At 28.6% G+C, this 21,467-nt stretch overlaps 2 protein-coding genes and 1 long non-coding RNA gene across 6 annotated transcripts in view; 2 read left to right on the plus strand and 1 right to left on the minus strand.

The window, feature by feature from the left end:
* Positions 1-3,064: 3,064 nt before the first annotated feature.
* On the plus strand, positions 3,065-5,875 carry LOC135954148 (uncharacterized). 2 transcript variants are annotated; one of them, XR_010576245.1, is made up of 4 exons: positions 3,065-3,181; positions 3,243-3,339; positions 3,612-5,480; positions 5,547-5,875. It is a non-coding gene; the product is annotated as an uncharacterized LOC135954148 (long non-coding RNA). The 2 variants fall into 2 exon arrangements; XR_010576244.1 differs by having other exon boundaries at positions 3,243-5,480.
* Positions 5,876-6,749: 874 nt separating this feature from the next.
* LOC135954588 (uncharacterized) lies at positions 6,750-9,537 on the plus strand. The gene is made up of 2 exons (XM_065504780.1): positions 6,750-9,173; positions 9,244-9,537. The coding sequence occupies exons 1-2, from the start codon at positions 7,463-7,465 to the stop codon at positions 9,348-9,350; spliced, it is 1,818 nt and encodes a 605-aa protein (XP_065360852.1). The 5' UTR covers positions 6,750-7,462; the 3' UTR covers positions 9,351-9,537.
* A 4,876-nt stretch (positions 9,538-14,413) lies between these two features.
* Positions 14,414-21,467, minus strand: part of LOC135953703 (plasma membrane ascorbate-dependent reductase CYBRD1) — a 57,474-nt gene continuing 50,420 nt past the window's right edge. For all 3 annotated transcript variants that reach the window (XM_065503680.1, XM_065503681.1, XM_065503679.1), the window contains exons 2-4: positions 20,325-20,528; positions 15,331-15,697; positions 14,414-15,247 (exon numbers count right to left, since the gene is read on the minus strand). In XM_065503680.1, the coding sequence (XP_065359752.1) occupies positions 15,085-15,247; positions 15,331-15,697; positions 20,325-20,528 (734 nt within the window). In that variant the 3' untranslated portion in view covers positions 14,414-15,084. The remainder of the gene's footprint in view (positions 15,248-15,330; positions 15,698-20,324; positions 20,529-21,467) is intronic.

The raw sequence follows: 21,467 nt of genomic DNA on the forward strand, positions 1-21,467 counted from the left end.
TGATGATGTAGGTTCCATTACAAAAGATTTATTTTTAGTAGATTTAATACTAACAATAATCGCTTGAATTGTAAAAATTTACAATTTTTTCACTTTTTTTTAAAAACAGCAATTAATTGCTAACTTTGACCGCTCACTGAAAAGAAAGTAAACAACTTAGTTGATTTATTTTTACAGCTAATGATCTAGAATTTTATCTACTTTTACCCTGTACCAAAATTTATTATAAAAACTTTATTTCTAAATTTCAATTAATCGCCACTTTTATACCATTTGAGCCCAACGTGCACCGGGTGATCCTAGGGTATAAAATAAATAAATATCCCACAGCTACAATTAAATATTAAAGACTGTTACAAATTGAAATGTCTACAAAAAATAATTCTTACACATGAAGTCCCAATTGCTGCTGCTATTTAAAGAGAATTATCAATTGACAACGTTAGATACTGTGATCAACATCCAGTTGATTTAAGTACACTTGTTGCATTTCCCACAAAACTCATCTATCTCAGTGTACCTGGCATAGTAATGGAAGCCATGATCGATTTTATTTGGGATTTATTGAAACTAAATAGAAAATTTGGTCAATTCACAAGGTCTCTTATCAGTCATATTGTCATAATATATGGTTGGTTACGATAACACAATAAACATAGCATACAGAGTAGTACTATTTTAGGACATTTTTTGCTTGAAAAGCATTAAAAATCATTGTGAAATATTAGGACATTATGACATGATTACATGTTATGACATAACCTCCCATTTCAGTAGTAATTCATTGAGTAATGCAAAATTCCCAAAACGATTTAGCTGTATAAACATTTGTGATTTTTCTATGGGTATTTATACATAGTTTTAATATTAAATAAACACAAACAATTGGGGTATTCACACGGTCTAATATTTGGTCATGTTGTCATAAGTCCTAATATAGACCAATCAAATTTATGTTGTGTTTCAAACTAAAAAGTTCTAAACTTATAAGACTATTAGAATTATGTTTATTGTTTTGTCATAACATACAACAACTATTATAATATATTAGGACATTATGACAATATGACTAATAGCAGATCGTGTGAATACCCCAAATATCTCTAATAATATGTAATTTTTCAGATTGTATTGCTAACCGCAATTATGTATATATATATATATATTTCACATTTAGTTATAACGTATGCATAATCTAACTATTATTACTAAAGGTATTTATAGACGGCAATACTGAGTATTAATATTTGTCAAAAACTCAAGTATCATAATACAATTTCATCGTTTAAACAAAATTTGTATTAGATTTTCAAAAAATACAAATGATTTTTTTGATTTACGGTCGGTATTGAAAATTTGTTTAAAACAATTCAAAAACTTTTTATTTTCATATGTATCGGGTATGTATTTATAAAAACAAATAAGGCAAACAAAAATGTAAAGAAAATATAAAATAAAAATAAAGTTAGCAGAAAAATATCTATCAACAAACAAATAAAATATTTGTAATACTATCGTGTAAACAAGAAATGTATTTTTCGAAGCGATTTCTTGACATACCTAAAGATTTCTATAATATTTTAAATTTGAAAAGTGTTAATACTCATTACCGTCTATAAATACCTTAAATAGCTTTCTCATCAAGTTTATAAACATTTCCATCAGTAGAAATTTCTACTTATCATTAATGATGTTGATAACACGCTCTTATTAGAATTGTTTATAAGTATTACAACATTAACTGTTAAAGCTGCTAACATTAACATTAAAGCTGTAAAAACCTCTAGGTGATCATTGTGGAAATATAACATTCTAGTTTTGTCCGTTAGATAATTCATGAAACTATTAGAAAACGGCACTATGTACATAAATACCCAGCAGTAATATTGGAACAAAGTGATAACTACTAATTAATTGACGCATTTTTGTTCGCGATTTGAAAAAAATCATGCCTGAAAACCATACATATAACTTATGAATTTAAACTCACGCTGACTTAAAAGCAAGGTTGGTATAACACATTTTGCATGGACTATATGAAACAAGTAAGAGAGCTATATTCGGCTGTGCCGAATCTTATATACTCTTCACCAAATTATACTTCAAAATACAAATTTTAAATATTTTTAGGTAAACAAAATTTATTCTTTTTTCCAAAGTTGTTTTTTTTTAATTTATTGGAAAAAAAATTTTCGAATTGTTATTTAAATTTTTTTTTTTTTTGTAAATTTTAATTTTTTTGGTTTTTTTTTTTTTTTTTGGTGAAAAAATTGTCAAAAATCGAGGTTTTACTGGTTTTTTCCTCATATCTCAGCCATTTGTGGACCGATTTTGCTAATTTTAAATAGAAGACTTCTCGAAAGCATGTCTCACAGAATTATTGTAGATTTGTATCTCGAAGATATCTGGGGTCTTCAGAAAATTTATTTCAACAGACAGACGGACATGGTTTAATCGACTCCGCTATCTATAAGGATCCTTCTCACGAATGTGAATGGTATAAAAACATTAACATTTTTGAAAGGTTACAAGGTTTGTGGAGCTTCTGAAGTAGTAAGTATTTATAAGCTTTTTATATATGTAAGCATTTGGTATTGGTGAAAACCTTATGACTTGAAGATTAATATTTTAGTGAAATGAAATAATGTTAAGAATTTTTCGGACGTCCTTTATCCTTAAAACTAAAACAATTATAATATGGTGATTTTCCATGAAGAAAAATATAAAATTTTAACGGTTCATAACAAAATTTGTATATCCAAGTGTCCTTAAATCAATGACATTACAATTTTTGACATTTTTTATTTTCAAATACTAAAATTCCTAAAACGGGGAAAATGTATTTCAAAAACTGAGTTTTTTTAGATAAGTGCCTACTGTGAAGTTATTTACAGTGTGATAGTAAAAAACTTTGTATGCATTTAAACAAGATATAGATAGGGTTATACAAATGTGGTACTTTTTTCGAAGATCGATGCTTTCCGTTTTTAGAATTTTTTACTCAAACCTATTATTTGCCGCCAAACTATTTTCCACAAGCCGCCGCCGACAAAAGTGTTCGACACAGGTTTCTGCTAATCAGCTGTTTTTGTTTACATTTATTTTTTTAACAAAATTTTTATTTCTTTGTGTAAAAGTTGTTGCAGAATTGTTATTAATGGACGCTATAGAAAATATTCAGGTAAGATATAATTTACTTTATCCACACAAGAACTGAGATTCAATGAATGATTTTATTTCAGATAACGATCAAACGTGTACGCACCAATCCTCCCAGAAAATGGAGTGTAGTATAGGAAATGGCGCTAATTGAATTTTAGATTTGAAATAACACACTAAGTTAACCTTCGCTTTACCAATACCCACCCGGGTGACCACATCGATTTTATTGGTTTAATATTTTTTTTTAATTTTGTTTCGATTTAAATGAAATTTGTACTCACTGAACAAATTCTAGAGTTCTATAGAATTTAATAGAACCATTTTAAACTTTTTATAAGGTTTTTTAAATTTTTTAAAATTTCGTTCGTCGCATATATTTATAGAAGTGTAGTGTCACCCGGGTGGGTATTGGTAAACCATGTACATAAAAAACCTTTGGTAAAGCGAAGGTTAAGAGGGGTTATTCACATCAGTCGTATTTTGTTCATGATATTATTTTAGTACTTCTGAACTTAGAATACCTTGTGAATCCACTTAATATATATTAATTACAATGTGAGTCAGAGGTAATAAGAATTAAATGAAAATGCAAATTCATTACAAACATAACATGTCTCTTAATAACACGGACATTTCAACGACAACGGAAAAATGTTTTACAAACATCGAATTGGTCACAAATATTTGCAAATTTTTAAACTACGAACAACAATTTCAATTGTCAAATGTCTCTCGAGAATTAAATCATATAATTGTGAATTTCGTATGGAAATCTAAATTTAAAGAAGTGGAAATACTCATATTTCATGAAACAACAGATATCTTAGTATCGAATCGAATTGATATACAAGCAAATGATTTCCTTAGTAGTGCCAAAAAATGTGATATAATAAGCAAGCAAAGCTTATTTTTTAAAACTAATGACTTAGATATTAGCTTAAATATAAACGCACATAATATTAAAAAAATGCAATTAATAGCAAGTGATTATTACGAAAGTGTTATAGTTAAATTTCCTTTAAAGCAAAACTTCAAAAATCTTAACTATCTAAGTTATGTGCGCATTACATTGGCAAGTGAGGACCTACAAAAACTGGCCGATAATTGTTTGAAACTAGAAACTTTGGTTTTGTGTAATTGCTTGAATTCAGAGGGTCAAACATTGGTTTTAGATAATGACATCGATATTCAGATTATAAAAAACATGGCGAATTTAAAAAACTTAATTATAAGAGACAGCAACGGGGACAGTGACAGACAACATTTGTACACCATTTCAAATATTGAACATATTTTAAATCAAACGAAATTGCAGTGTCTTAACATAAATGTTCATATTCATCCTGACAGCAATACACTTCAAAAGGAATTAACTTTTAATAGTTTGAAATGTTGCACAAATTTTCAAATTGGTCGTTTTGTTAAATATTCCAATTTCTTACATTTTCAAACAAACATATTGGAGAACTTTGAAAATCTGAGTAATTTATACCTTAGTGGTTACAAGAACAGTACAAAATTAACTACAGACTTATTTAATATTCTATTAAAATCCTGTAAAAATTTAACAAATTTAACGCTGGATGAATGCCGCTTTATGGATTTCATTGCAATGCCGAAATTACAACATCTATATCTCCGAGACTGCCGGGGTTTAACTTTTAGAAATTTAAAAACAATGTTAAATGAAATGCATTTAATATCCTTTTCGTCTGTATACATCTCGTATAGAGGAGAATTTGAAAACTTCCTTATTTCATCGACGCTACAAAAATTCAGATGTGATTTTAGATGTGAAGATCTATTACAATTATTAAAATTCAATAACCTACTAAATTTAACAGACTTCAATTGGAATATGTACAGTTTTGAGAATCGTGCCTTAAAGCTGTCAAATTTTGCTCCCAACTTGAACGTGTTGTATATTCAACAGCTGCAATTAAATGTTGAAGACTCTTTCAAATTGAAATGTTTACAAAAAATAGTTCTCACTTCATATTCTGGAATTGTTGTGTCTGAATTGCTGCTGCTGCTCAAACATGAACATTTAAGAGACTTATCAATTGACTACGTTAGCGTTTGTGCTGTAGATGTTGATTCAAGTGAACTTGTGGCATTTCGCTGTAATCTTATTTTTCTCACTGTTCCCTGGACAATAATGGAAGCCATATCAGATTTTTGTTTGGATTTATTACATTTAAATACAAAATTATCCTTAACATGTTTTAATATTTCAAGCGATTTAATTACAAATATATTATCTAATGCTAAATTTCCACATAGATTTAGCTGTATAAATATCTGTGGTGTTTCTATAGGTAATTATTATTATTTATTGTAATAAAATCAAATCTTTGTTTAAAACTATAATTATTTTGTTTCAGATTGTATTTCTATCCAGGAACAATGTGAGGAAGCTATGAATCAAATCAAATTACTTATGGATCACTTTAAATATTATGGGAAACGTTATTTTACGCTAGAATAACATTGTAACATTGACATTCTCTATAAATGTTGGTACCGTTTTAAATGTTTTTACTGGAAATGACTAAAACCAGATACAATTCAGCATCAATATGGGAAATGTTAACCATCTAATTTAAAAAAAAATAAATTGAATGACGAAAAAAATATTTTAAATCAATTGGAATTAACAGAAATGTAATCATGCAAAGGTTGAATAAATTTTATAAAGAATTAATTATGAAAAGTATTATGTATCTGATTATATGTCAGCCATAAGTAATGCTGATGGTCAAGTCATTACCAAAATTTTGTTGGGAAATTTTAAAAATTGAAATTTACCCCATGTTTTGGTATCGTTGTTCAAGCATCAATCTATCCATGATGATTTGCCAGAGTACACTGATCATAAATGTCAAAAAGAAAGCGCAGTATGACAGTTCGAACTATGCGTTTATATTTTTCCATTTTCTTTTGGTGCCCAAGCGTTATAACGCGATATATGACGGATTTGTAATGGATTATATTAATGTATAAGGTACTGATAATTATTTTTATTTCGAATCTTACCAACAGCATGTCATGATAATTAAAAACGAATACAATAAGTCTTTAATGTAAAGAAGTAGTTCCGAAAACGACAATTCAATTTCAATCATAAAACAACTAAGAGAGCTATATTCGCCTGTGCCGAATCTTATATATCCTTCACCAAATTATACTTCAAAATACAAATTTTAAATATTTTTAGGTAAACAAAATTAATTTTTTTTTCCAAAGTTGTTTTTTTAATTTTTTTGTAAAAAAAAATTTTTCTAATTGTAATTTTTAAATTTAAATTTTTTTTTGTGAAAATAAAAATTTGGGTTAAAAAATATGTTTTCCGATTTTGACCCATTGTAGGTCCAAATTACTATGGTCTTATATACGTCGTTGCAAAGGTCTTTGAAATATCTATCATTAGATATCCATATTGTCTATATTAATGACTTAGTAATCCAGATATAGGTCAAAAATCGAGGTTGTCGTGGTTTTTTCCTCATATCTCAGCCATTTGTGGACCGATTTTGCTGATTTTAAATAGAAGACTTCTCGAAAGCATGTCTCACAGAATTATTGAAGATTTTGATCCCGAAGATATCTGGGGTCTTCAGAAAATTGATTTCAACAGACAGACAGACGGACATGGCTTAATTGACTCCGCTATCTATAAGGATCTAGAATATATATACTTTATAGGATCTGAAAATTATATTGTGGAAATTACAAACGGAATGACAAACTTATATATACCCGTCTCACGATGGTGAAGGGTATAATAAAACAACTAACTAATTGAGAACCGTTCCATTAAAGTGTATTGACTCCGAAGTAACAATTTCGGACAGAAATTATTTAGCTTAATAAATTATATTGAATTTTGCCATTCGAAAACGAGTTAAATTTTTGTATCGTTCGTGATAGTAAGTTTATTGTTAACATTTATTGCTAACAACTAATCGACAAAACCATCTTTTGAATTAAACATAGTGCTACAAATATGCTATCGAAAGATGTAAATAAGAAAAAAAACACAGTTTCAGATTTCGAATGTGTACGAATGTCGCGTTCGGGACCATATATATTTGTAAACAAATTTTTCACGAACTACCCCACTGTGAACTTTTTTTTATATATTTTTATTATCATTTCCAAAAAACTAATGATAACCATTATGATATGATATGGTTTAATCTGAAAAAAGCGATAGCTTTTTTGGAATAAATGTACAAGAATAAATTTGATTTAGTCATTAACGCAACTATGGTGGATAAGCAAATAATAATAACAAAATATGTCTTGTAATAATACCAGCAATATTTCAACGGCAGCAAAATGTTTCAAAAACATCGAATTAGTTACAAATATTTGCAAATATTTAAACTACGAACAACAATTACAATTGCTGCAAGTCTCCGGAGAATTGAAATATATTATAACGAATTTCGTGTGGAATAGAAAATTTAAAGAAGTGGAAGTTTATACATTTCCAAAAGAAAACAAATTTTTTGTATCAAATAAAATTGATACAGTAGCCGGCAGTTACTGTAGATACATGCACATGTCAAATTTACGTGAAATGTTTCAGCAAAATAATCTACTTTTTCAAAGCAATGAAATGGAATGTTTCTTTAATTTAAATTTTTCTAATATAAAAAAATTAAATTTAAAATTATGCCTGGAATTAGAATTTCCTTTAATAAAAAAATTTACAAATCTTATCTATCTCAGATTAGCAATGACATTGTCAACTCAAGTGTTAAAAAATGTAGCCAATAATTGTTCAAAACTGGAAACTTTGAAGTTGGTTGATTGTTTTAATCCAGAGGGTCAGCCGTTTCTATTAGATCAAGATCTAGATATACAGGTTATAAAAAATATGACAAATTTAAAGAATTTAATTATAATTTTTACCGGATGGAATTACAGAGAGCGCTTGTTTAACTTTTCCAACGTTAAACATATTTTAAATCAATTCAATTTGCAGCATCTAAACTTAAGATTTGCTATTGAAGCCGACATCTGTGCACCGGAACACAATTTAACTTACGAAAATTTAAAGGTTTGCAAAAATTTTGAAATGGGTCCCTGTTATCAATTTAAGGATTTCTTATATTTTCAAACAAACATGTTGCCGAATTTTGAAAATCTAAGCCATTTAGCACTTACTTGTTATAAAGGGTATTACTATAGAATTTATAAAGATTTCTTTAATATTTTATTGAAATCCTGTAAAAATTTAACACATTTATCATTAGATACCTGCTGCATAGAGAATTTCGTAGCACTGCCCAAACTACAAGAACTTAAACTCCAAACATGCAATAACTTAACATGGTTGAATTTGAAGACCATTTTACAGGACATGCATTTAAAAAGCTTTATATCTTACAACACCCAGTACTGTGGTGATTCGGAATATTTCCTTATTTCAAACACATTAGAAAAATTGCAATGTGATTTCTGGGGCGATGAACTCATAGGATTATTAAATTTTAATAAGAAAAATCTGAAAAACTTATTTCATTTCAATTGGGAAAATGGTTGTTGGCCAGATTGCCCATTGAACCTGGCAAATTTTGCGCCAAACTTGAAAGTTTTGTACATGCAATGGCGTTATTTAAATGTAAAAGATTGTTTCGAATTGAAATGTTTGGAAAAAATAGCTATCGATTTGGATGGTAATATAGATATTGATATGTGCGAACTGCTGCAGCTATTAAAACACGACAACCTAAGAGAATTAACAATTGACGACTTCTATGAGCATAATCCGGATGTGGACTTCAGTCAAATCAGAGCTTTTGAAACTAAGCTTCAGCATTTTACTCTTTATAGTGAAGTATTCTATGCGTTGGCAGACTTTTGTTTGGATTTATTGCAAATAAATGGCAAATTGTCTTTAACCTGTTTTGGTATAACTTCTGATTTAATTAGCAAAATATTCAGTAATGAAAAATTTCCAAGTCGTTTTACATGTATAAATATTTGTGGATTTTCTATCGGTAATTTTATTTTGAATTATTTAAAAATAAAAAAGTTTTGAAACATGTTTCTTTGTATATCGTTTTACAGATTGTGCTTCTATTCGGAACCAGTGCGTGGATACTATGGATCTAGTTAAATTAATTATGGATAGCTTTCAATATCTCCCTGAAAAATGCTATTTTATTCTAGAATAATGCAGATTATCGATTTGACACCAGTTGACAATTGTTTTTCAACATGAAATTGCCACAAAGAATAAAAACACAGCATGAGCGCTTAATCGAATACCATTATTAGCAAAATCAGTGCGCTTGAAGAATGAAATCCTAACTCGATTTAGCTACATATGTCAGTGTAAAACACTCTTATGGCCAAAATACACAACCTAAGTAAATAAATAAGATTTGTACAAAAATATTGTATATCAAAGGATAATAGGGAATTTTGTATATTTTTCAAAAATATATATAATTTTTGACAATTAAAAAATTTATGGAACACTTTTTTTTAAAAAATATGACAAAAAAATGCTTTTTATTGAGTTTTTGCAGAGATACAGATTTTTCAAATTGAAATTAAATTTTTATTTATGAATATCTTTTAATGAAATTTTACAGTTGTGTAGGTTTTTATATTGAAAATGGAAAAATAAAAACAAATTTTGAAATTTGTTATCAGGAATACCGCAATTGCCAAAAAAAAAGTTTTGAAAAATTCCAAAAATGGCATATTTTAGATTTTTGGCTTTAATATCCTTACCGGAGGAGGGTTTACCGAAATCCTTTACAAAATAATTAGGAACATATTGGGCCATCTAAAATGGGTTACTATATTTTGATATCAACTATGCGATTTGAGAATTTTTGCCCTAAAGTTGAAATTTACATAAAAAATAGAAAAAATATTTTCAAAAATTTGTATTCATTTGAAATATTTAATGTAATGTAATTACCAATAACAAGTAATTGGTAAAGTAATTGCAATTGATAAAAAAGTAATTCTAATTATGTAAATATAGGTATACCCTTCACCAAATTATACTTTAAAATATTCAATATTTTTAGGTAAACAAAATTTAAAAAAAAAATTGCACTTGTTTTTGAAATTTAAAAAAAAAGTCATAATTTCAAACGTTTTAATCAATCAATTTTTAAGAAATTTTATTTGTTAAAATATTTTAGAAATATGAAAAGATCAGACATTTTATTATTTTTTGAAAATGTAGATAATTTAAAATTATTTAATACACAAACCTGATATGATTCCAGCAAATATTGCATTTTTTCTATAAAAAAAATCCAATTAAGTAGAACAATTTTTATATTCCCAACAATTACTAAACTTCCTCGGGTTATTTTTTAATACACAAACAATTCTAAAAATTTTAGTTACTCCTGAACGAAATTCTAATTAGAAATTCCATAGTATTATTATTATTATTTCCTAATACACTTTAATAAATTATTCGATTCACAAACCTTCAACACATTCTAGCAATTCTAGTAGTTTTAGCAATTGTTGCCGATTTTGTCTTATTCCGTCATTTTAACAAAAACCCGTACCCGACTTCTACTAATTAAACGATATGAAACGAATAGAAAAAAATTGCAAATTTTAATTTGCGATTTGTGACTTAGCATTCATAGATGCTTTCAACTAAACACTTTTACTTTATCACCAACACTTTAGCTAAGGCTTTTCACTAAATTTTAATTAATTTTGAACACTTTTTATACTATTTTTCCCGATTGAAATAAACCGACAACATTTTGGCGACCGCTCACTTAAACGTTTGATAATAAGACTAAAAAGTGGAGATGAAAAGGAGTGCAATAATAATTCATACTAGTACAGGGTTGGAAATTTTAGTGCAATTGAAATTTTTTTTGGTACAATTTGAAGGTATAAATTACGATGTTACATTTATTTGGTTGAATTTAAAATTTAAATAAAAATACATACATATGTAGGTACATTAGACCTCTCAGAGCGCAAAAAAACGTTATTTTATTTTTTGGGGATTTAATTAATTTTTTTTAATTAGGGCGTTATTTTTCTTCAAATAAATCCCCAATTTTTTGAATGAATAAAAGCCCCAAATTTCGTTTTTGTTTTTTCATATACCAAAATAGTAAGTATTTTCTTTGTCGGAATTTGGAAAACTGTTTATTTGATTAGAATACGAAAATACTAAGAGGTACTATAGCATTTGCAAATCGTATCAAATATCTATCTGCATTGTTTTATTTTTTGGAACAAATAAATTTTTTAACAATATGTACTCTCGTACAGTTCAAATTTAATTTCTCAAGCTTTTGTGAATTCATACTAGGTGGAGCAAGTGGCGAATTCAGGGAAGTTAGGGCGAATTTAGGAAAATTGGCGCGAATTCATTCATTCGTTTTTTATATGTAGTTTCACATTCTCATTAGTGAGAGTATTGTTCGGAATGTCAAATTAATGACTTCGCTGCAATTTCCCTGAATTCGCCACTTTCTCCACTTTGTATAAATTCGCTGTGATTAAGTTGAAGCAATAGGGTTACCAATTTTCAGTACATACTATTTTATATTGCTGGGGAAATTTTGTGCAAGGCCTTGCATGAAAACTGAAACAATTGAAACTGTGGTCGACAAACCGCAGCAAGATATAAGGCGATGAATTATATTGACTACAAATCAAAAACATGAGAGAAATTTTAGGATCACTACAGTGAGCAAACAAATATAAACAATTTTTATGTTTTGCATACAAAATGTATGTAAACTGATTGTCGACAGTGGTTGTGGTTCTAATCTAAATTTTTAAAAAGATCGAAAAATAAAATCCTTTAAGCTTTGAAATAATGCATACATATGTATATATTAGAGTATTAAGAACCGTTTCACATTAAACAAATCCCTTGCGCAATTTTTGTGTTTGTAGATGTCAGAGGTAAGTCGGGTTAAGGAGAAGAAAATTTTTCAAATTTGAATAAGAACTTATTATTATTAAATATATTACAAATTGTCTTTAAACAAATATTCTTCATTTATTTTGTAAGAGATTAAAAAAACAAATTGAATGAAGAAAGCATATATATGTATTTTAAATGAATTCGCTAGATTTGAACTAACAAAAATGTAATCATATTTAATGATTGAATAAATTTGATTAGAAATTAATTCTAAATTTCGTAAACAAGTACTTTTATATCAGATTAAATATCAGCCATTACCAAAATACGTTTAAGTAATGCAGATGGTATGAAGTAGTCATTGAAAATTAAGTTGCTCAGCTGTTATATTTGTATAAGGTAGTATAATTAATTAAGCAAGCATTCTTTGAATAATACATATGTATTTATTTTCATGATTTTGATTATTCAAAATACAGGATTAAATATTTTGAATTTTGTGTAAATTTTGTAAATGAAGTGTTGGTTAATCTATAAGTTGATAAACAGAAAGTTTGATTAACCCTTGAAAAGCCCACATTTTTATATTTTACTTAATTTCTTTGTTAAATAATTTTCATTTCATTTAAATTTTCAAACATAATACATTTTGTATAAAAAAAAATATTGTTACGAAATTGTACTTGAATTCAAATATAACGATATTAAGGGCTGATTTAAAAGTAGCATAATGCTTTCAAATAACAGTGCTGTAATAGCAAACTGTAACATATCTGTGTGCATTATTAAATAAAAGCTTCAGTTGACCATTGATCGTAAGTTGGCAACGCTGTTTGAATTCGAATAATCAGTTAAGGAACATTGTAGAAATAGAGCTTTCTAGATGGTAATGCAGTGTTATAAATAGTGGCAGAGGTTGCAGTCGTTATTGAGTTTATCAGAGACGCTTTTCGAATAAACATCAACTGAGTGCCTTAAAGTGTGTTGTGTTTTTCAAGTAAATTCGTGTACATTATAAATTGTGTCTGTATTTCTGAGAAGTTATAAACGTGTATAAAAAACATTGAGTGGCTATTTAATTATGTTGTTGTACATTTTAAAGAAATAAAGAGTTGTTACAATTTTCAAACTACTAAACGTCTTTTATTTGCAATCAAAAGTATCCGGTTTATTTAAAGGAAATAAACCAGCGTTTTGAAAAGGTTAAAACGTAACAATATAATAGCTTCTTAATATTAATATCTCGTGAATCTAATGTAGTGAAGTTTTTAGTGCTTATTAATCAGAAATATCATAATTTTTTGGTTTTATTCTTTTTATTCATTAATTAAATAATGTAATTGGTAGCGTAAAGTATGCGAAATTGTATCGTTTTAAAAATTTAATCACCCTTATCGTGGTTGGAGTAAACGTCTTACGCCTACGACAGTTTCGTACTTAATTAAATAACAAGTTTGCATTTTATCTTTAATCTAGTACGAAACTGACGTAGGCGTATGATGTTTACACCAACCACGATAAGGGTGATTATACCCTAGGTGTCTTACTTTGTGAACCCTGGCCGCGCCCCTATTTGGCCCATTAGGTCCAAATTCAAAAATTAAACTCGAAAACACATACTATTTGTGCATTTCATTCAAACCAGACTAACCGTTTAGAAATTACAGATTTATTTGCCTCTTTTTATACCCTTCACCTTCGTGAGAAGGGTGTATACATATAAGTTTGTCATTCCGTTTGTAATTTCTACATTTTTCATTTCCGACCCTATAAAGTATATATATTCTGGATCCTTATAGATAGCGGAGTCGATTAAGCCATGTCCGCCTGTCTGTCTGTCCGTCTGTCTGTTGAAATCAATTTTCTGAAGACCCCAGATATCTTCGGGATCCAAATCTTCAATAATTCTGTCAGACATGCTTTCGAGAATTTTGCTATTTAAAATCAGCAAAATCGGTCCAAAAATGGCAGAGATATGAGGAAAAAACCAAGACAATATATATCAATATTTTCAAAAACAAAATTTTAATTTAAAAAAAAAAATTAAAAAATTTAAAATAACAATCGAAAAAAATTTTTTTCCAAAAAAAAAAAAAAAAACTGGAAAAAAAATTAAATTTTGTTTACCTAAACATATTTAAAATGTTGAAGTATAATTTGGTGAAGGGTATATAAGATTCGGCACAGCACTCTTACTTGTTTCATTTCTATTCTTTCGTTCTCAAAAAAATATGAACTGAATAAATGGCAGCCAATTTGAGAGATGTAGCTACAACAATATGGCCGCTACCAACTGTCAAAGTTCGGAAATTCCTATTGGAAGACCCTTTATTGTTGTTTTTTTTAGTTAAAATTCAACAATTTTATTATAATTTATTTTGCAATATGTATATTTATTATTGTATTTGTTGTATATATGTATTGTATTTAGATTAGAATAATTTACATCAATAATAATAATATTGTTTTATTTTGGTATTTATACATAAATGTTTAAATAATATATTTATTTCATATGTATTTAATTTATGTTTAATTATTTGAAATTGTGACTTAACCAACTTAAGCAATCAGGGGTTACGTTTATTAGTTGTTATTGTTAATACATTGACAAATAAATTTCGTTCTAATATTTAAGTAAAATTTACAAAAGCTTTTAATATTTTTTTTATTTTTTTTTTTGATAATAAAATAAAATACTTTCTTAAATATTTGGTAATATTTTTAATACATATTAAAATTAAGAAAATTAAACATTAATCCAAAAACAACTTACTTTTTTTAGCACCATAAGATTTATACTTATGCAGTTGTATAGAAAAATATAATTCTGTTAAACTTCTCAAACTAATTTTGTAAATTATTACAAATAAACAACAATAAAAACTTTATATAAAAATATATATTTATATGGTAAAAAAAAAATTTGAGCTTATCTTTGTGATATTGGTTAAAAATCTAAAAAAAAAAACAAAATAGTAAAACTTAAATTGAAAGTCTAAAACATAAAGCAAATAAAAGTGAGAAACACTTTATTCAGCACCATTTGTCAGCAATGCGGTATCTTCGGGCATAGCTTTCCTTTTGTAAGCGGGATTTGTAGCCAAATAAACGACCAAACCGCCAAACACCACATACAAAACACCGCACAAATTGATCATCACACCAGAACTGGGTAAATTGGAATAGTTCTCACTAAAACAAAGATTTAAAAAGAAATTTTATTAAACAAAATCAACACAAATAATATTCATTCATTAAATTAAAGTATAACTTACACAGAAAATATCGCCTTTTCCGTTATGCCCATCAAAGCCGACGCAATTGCCAATACAAAGCCAAATAGACCGAAATATATGTGCAATGGCATGATGGCAGCTCTCAATGATTCCTTAGCACCTGGCACTAAATATGCGGCAAAACCAACCACATACTGCAAACAGAAAAGTATGACGGCCGATAGACCCAACCATGAGTGCAGCGAATACATGTTGGGTATGGGATTTGGATCGGCTAAATTGTGTGAATCAAATACGGTTTTGAGGGCAATAACCGTTAAAATGAATGCACCCATGTGTATGGCGGCATGTGTAATTTTCAATGTCTTCTTGCGCGCTGAACGGAAGCCACGATATACCAAAATGGCTAAAAAGGTGTTAAAGCAAAGAAAAAATAAAAAACGCATTTAAAGAAGTGCCATTTAGTAATTATTATTTAGTTTTATTGGTTAATACTTAAATGGAGGTAATATGTTAAAAAAATAATTGATAATTTGTTATAATACATAATTAGTTATTGTAATTAAAATATATGTAATTGTGTTTTATTAATTAGAACTAAAACTTAATATTTAATAACACTTTACAAAATAAAGCTTCATAATAAACTACACTTGCAAATGTAGCAAGTCTAGTAAAAATGCTACAGTTTTGAAGAAAGTTTAGTAAAACTACTACAGTTTGCAAGACCATAACAATAAAATTAATAATGTCAAACCAAATTCAGAAACTACACTTGCAAATGTTGCATGTCTAGTAAAAATGCTCAAGTAATTTTTAAATTTTTGCAAGCGTTTTTAAAGGGATTACTTTTGACTAACATTTTATCTACAGAACTTATGAAATATTTCTCCAATTTATCATTCAATACATAAAAATTCGATAAATTTTTATGAAAAATCCCAAATATACCAAAATCTGACCTTTGACCTCAGTATTGAAAGGGTTAACACTTCCCGAATTCCATAAAATCTTCTTGGGTATACCTTTTGAATGCGGTTATTGTGTTTAATAACTTATAAGTATGTCATTTTTAAGGGTACATATCTGTCATTTATTCTCACTTAATTATTGAACATTATAGTGTGAACAACCAAAGATCGCCCAGGGCAGCCAAAAAAGATTGAATACAAAGAATTGAAGACATTATTTCATGAAGCTTGCTGTCGAACTCAACAAGAGCTTGCTAAATCATTGGTAGCTACTCAAGCAGCTATTTCAAAACGTTTGCGAGCATCAGGATTCATGCAAAAGCAGGGAAATTGGGTACCACAATAAATGAAGCCGTTAGACCAGGAAAGTCGATTTTGCATTTCCGAAATGATTACCAGCAAAAGAGTCCTATCTATTATGAGCTGCTGAAATCTGACCAGACCATTACATTGAATCTGGTCCGAATACAAATGATTCGTTTGAAGCGAGCATTGGCCGAAAAAGCCCGGAATATGCGGCCAGAATAGAACCGTAATATTCCATCATGCCAACGCTAGGCCACATGTTGCAATGTATGTTAAAAACTATTTAGAATTATGTGGTTGGGAAGTTTTGCCTCAACCGCTTTATAGTCCAGACCTTGCCCCGTCCGAATAATATTTGTTTTGATCGATACAAAACGCTCTCTCTGGTAAACGCTTCACTTTGGAACATAATATCCGATATAGGATTGATTCTTTCTTGGCCTCAAAAGATGAGCAGTTCTTTTGCCTCGGAATCCATATGTTGCTAGAAAAATGGGAAAAGGTCATAGCTAAAAATGGCCAATACTTTAAATAAATTTATGTTATAAAAATTTTTCCAAATAAAATCTAAAAATTTTAAAAAATCCAATATTTTTTATTAATTCCGAAATAACACGAAAACGTTTTTTTTTGCAATATCTCAATTCGTCTAGTTGTGAAAAATAATAGAGCCATTGATGGCAGACTACCTCGTGACTTGATGAGATATTGGAACTAAGTGAATTTGTCTGTCTTTTGCGGTTAAAAACCATCAATTCAAATAAAGGCTAAGCTTGATAAATACTATGGGAACTCTGCACTAGGAATTTCAAAAGTGGTTTACTGAATTTCGTTGTGGCAGTACAAGCACAGATGACGCCCAGTTGAGGTTTCTACAACCGAAATAATTGAAAAAATTATTATAGTTGGCCGATCACAGATTAATAGTGCGATTGTGGAAGATGCCGAACGTTCTAGACACGAATATGGTGTTGGCGGAGATTGAAAGTGCGACAGATTGTAGAAGCCATAGGCATCTCACATGGCTCAGTGGGTACAATTTTGAATGATCTCTTGGGTATGAGAAAGCTTTCCGCAAGATCGGAGGATAAATCGGGTACATACATGTGCAGTTTCAATGGCAAAAATCCATGAATTAGCCTACGAAAAGCACCCAAAAGCACTATTTCTTGTTTGCAAACCTGAAGAAATGTGTCGACGCACAGTGGCACCCGTAGAACAAGTGAGATTGCAAAATTATTGAATAAACCTATTTTACAGGAAAAACCTATATTACAATCACATTTTTGGTTCAGAAGATATAGGCCCTTCAAAGTTCACTGATTTTCAGTTTTCAAAAAAACAGACCATTTTTAGGTAATTTGGTCCGCTTTCAGATACAATATCTCAAAAACTAGGTAACGGATCGTCATTATTTTTGATTCTATTAATAGATCTATTTATTAAGAAAAGAATAAAATAAAATTATACTATACTATTTGCTTTGTATTTGTCCAGGTAAATCGATATTTGCCAACTATCCATTTTTTCAATATTTCTCAACTTTGATGGAAAATATAAAAAAAAACTAACAATTTCTATATTTGCCATATTTTCAAAATAAGTTCTTTGGTTAGTCCTTTACTTATTGCAGAAATTTCCAGCTGCCCGTCCTTGCCCCATTTTTTGTTAGAGGTACAATTTTTAAAAAAACACATGGTTCCAGAAAGGTGTTGAATGCATTTTTGAACAATTTATGACATACAACCGTGAAATCCCATTAGATATACCTTTTTTACGGATTGTGATCAATATTTTACAAAAAATTTTAAAATTAATTTAAAAAAAATTTAAATTATTTGGAATATTTTACAAAAAAATTAAAAATAAATTTTAAAAAATATTTTTTTTAATCTTTTCTGCAATAATTTTAAATCATAAAAAGAAACATAAAAAATCTGAAATTTTAAAAAATATTTTATTTTACTTCCAATAAAATTGATTTTTCCACAAATTTCAACTTTGCTAACCCATAAGTAGGCACCTAAAAGGCGTAGAACCAAGGCATATTTAACCAGGTGGCAGCGTAACGTCAGCTGACTATTTTTTGCTCTACTCGTGTTTTGCCTTGTGAAATGTCAAAAGCTTGTTTACAAAAATTTTAAAATTTGTTATAGGATTAAAAAGATTATTTTATAGTGAGTACAAGGTGCATTTAATAAGGTGCCATCGGCAGCACAGCTGATTATAGAAATAGCACGCACAAATGTCAAACTACATATATAAAAAATATTCGCCCGTACGCCCGTATGTCACACTCTATATATAAAAAATAAGTGAATTCGCCTGTATTTATTTCAATTCGCCACTGCTGTCACCTTGTTAAATACGCCTTGAGTGAGTATTTGTCATCGCTTTATGTGTATAAAATATTTAAGTGTTAAAAAAAACTATTTCATTTATAAAAGTGCGTTTTTGTGAATTTTTTTTTGACACTTTACACGGTTTTGCACAAAAAAAAATGATTATTGTTCTTGTATTGTTGTAATTGTTGTAGTTACGCTGCCACCTTGTTAATACATCTTGCGTAGAACCCTTTTCAAACACTCATTTCATAGGGTGATCAATTGCATATCATATGTCTTTTAAATTTTTTATTTATCTCATTTGGTTCAACAGTAATGATTTTTGCAACGAAAAAACTCAAATGTCGCCACTGTGCGACGTAAAGAGATTTGATTCCAACGATGAAATCCTTCCATAATCCTTTCATTTTGACAATCCAACCTCGACAAATGTTATATTTTTGGAAGGAATAAACAAATTGGAAAGAAACGTTGGACAAAGTGTATAAAGCTCAATCAAAATATTTATTATCCAAAAATCTGTGTTTATATTAATTTAATATCTTGATAATAATTTCCGAAATAGAACAACAATGAAGTATTTAAGGCTTTACGTTAAAACCAACAACTCAATATTGTATACAAAACCAAAAGCTAATAAAAAAATTCACTTGTTTATGCTTTGTTCCTGCTTTCAAATTAAGCAAATGTTGAAATAACTTAAGAATTTTTATTAAGTAATACTCGTAACAATATTTTTATTTATTTTTTATTTTTTTGCTTATACAGAAATCAGTCAATACCTAATTAATAAACAAGTGTGTGGCTTTAAAAAAGACGCTCAAAATCGATTTTGGCATACTAATCACAGCAAAATAAAATAAAATTCAAAATACCTTAAATAAAACTCAACAATTGCAAATTAACTGCACCTTCACGTCACCTACGAAACACAGCGATCATATTCAACCGCCATCAACACACACCTTTCAGATACAAATCATTCATTCTGCGTTCATTACCATCTTAAAATCTATTTAATGTTAAACAACAATAGTTGCAAAAATATCTTTAAGTACGACATAAAACCTACAGGTATTCGCAAGTATGTCAGTTATATTTTATGTTTTTTGAACGACAAGTGCACAATGATATTTTTATTTTGAAATGCGCAACAATTCAAAAGAATTAATTCAATCGATTGTTTTGATTTTCGAAGGACAGCCAGTACTTATTTGATAGTAAAAGTAGAAATTCAAATTTTATTCTGCCAGATTGTCTTTAAATTTATTTTGATTTTCGAAGGACAGACAGTATTTGATAGTAAAAGTCGAACTTCTACGAATTTTATTCTGCCAGATCGTCTTTAAATTTCTAACTTATTATTAAATTATTTGCTATGAGTAATCGTTTGATAAAAAAAAACACTTACCGTTGCCATATAAGAATATTAAACCAATTGTCATTAGAAGAGGATGCCAATTAAATTCTAATTTTGGTGCGCTGGTACCAGACAAACCACCCATATGAACGCCAATCCAGCTTCCCATCAAAACGATCATTGTTAAGCCACATAATTGGGTTAACACGTACAACACTTTAAAATTAGCCAATGCCGGATCAGTGTCCATTTTATCTGTAAAGGAAATGAAGGGAAAATTTATCGTATTAATAAAAAAATGTATAACAAAAGTTTCGCTATTCCTGTTCTATGGGTCATTCCAAGAAATATAGATGGATCAAAAATGAATTTCGAGCCCCCGGATTTCATTATGAGAAAGTCAAATGTTCGTCAATTTGATACTAGGCTAAAGTTTCATTGTCATATGGTCAATTCCATATCATCGTACGTGACATTTGTACGCCTATAGATTTAAGGTTTAACGTTTTCGGATTTTAGTAAAACTTTAAGAGTATATTTAGAATTATCTGGACTATAATATTCTGAATAGGTTTTACTTAAAATTGATAACAATAAGGAAATAGAGCTCATTCGCCAAAAAATTGCCAAATAATGGGGTTTTCTTCAAAAATTATTTTCATAATTTTTTCATATTTTTATTCCCTATTATATTCACATTAAAACCCAATGAGATGATCAAGAAATTCTGCAATTTGTTTAACAAATTTTTTAAAAATTTGAAAATGGAGTTTTGAATTTGCTGTTAAAACAATTTTTATTTTTTTGGTCATACCTGCGAATTAACGGTATCAAAAACTAACGAAATTGTACTTGAATTCAAATATAATGATTTTAACAGCTGATTTAAAAGTAGCATAATGCTTTCAAATAGCAGTGCTGTAATAGCAAACTGTAACATATCTGTGGGCATTATTAATATTGAATAAAAGCTTTCAGTTGACCATTGATCGTAAGTATGTCAACGCTGTTTGCTGCGACCGTATATTCGAATTCGAATATTCAGTTAAAGAACATTGTAGAAAGTACACCACAGATGGCGTATGTATTGGAAACCTCTAGACAGTTAAAGAGCAATCTAGAGTGCAGAAGGCAGTGTTATAAATAGTGACAGAGGTTGCAGTCGTTAGTGAGTTTATCAGAGACGCTTTTCGA

The sequence above is a fragment of the Calliphora vicina genome, chromosome 3, assembly GCF_958450345.1.
Source record: "Calliphora vicina chromosome 3, idCalVici1.1, whole genome shotgun sequence".
Lineage (NCBI taxonomy): Eukaryota > Metazoa > Arthropoda > Insecta > Diptera > Calliphoridae > Calliphora > Calliphora vicina.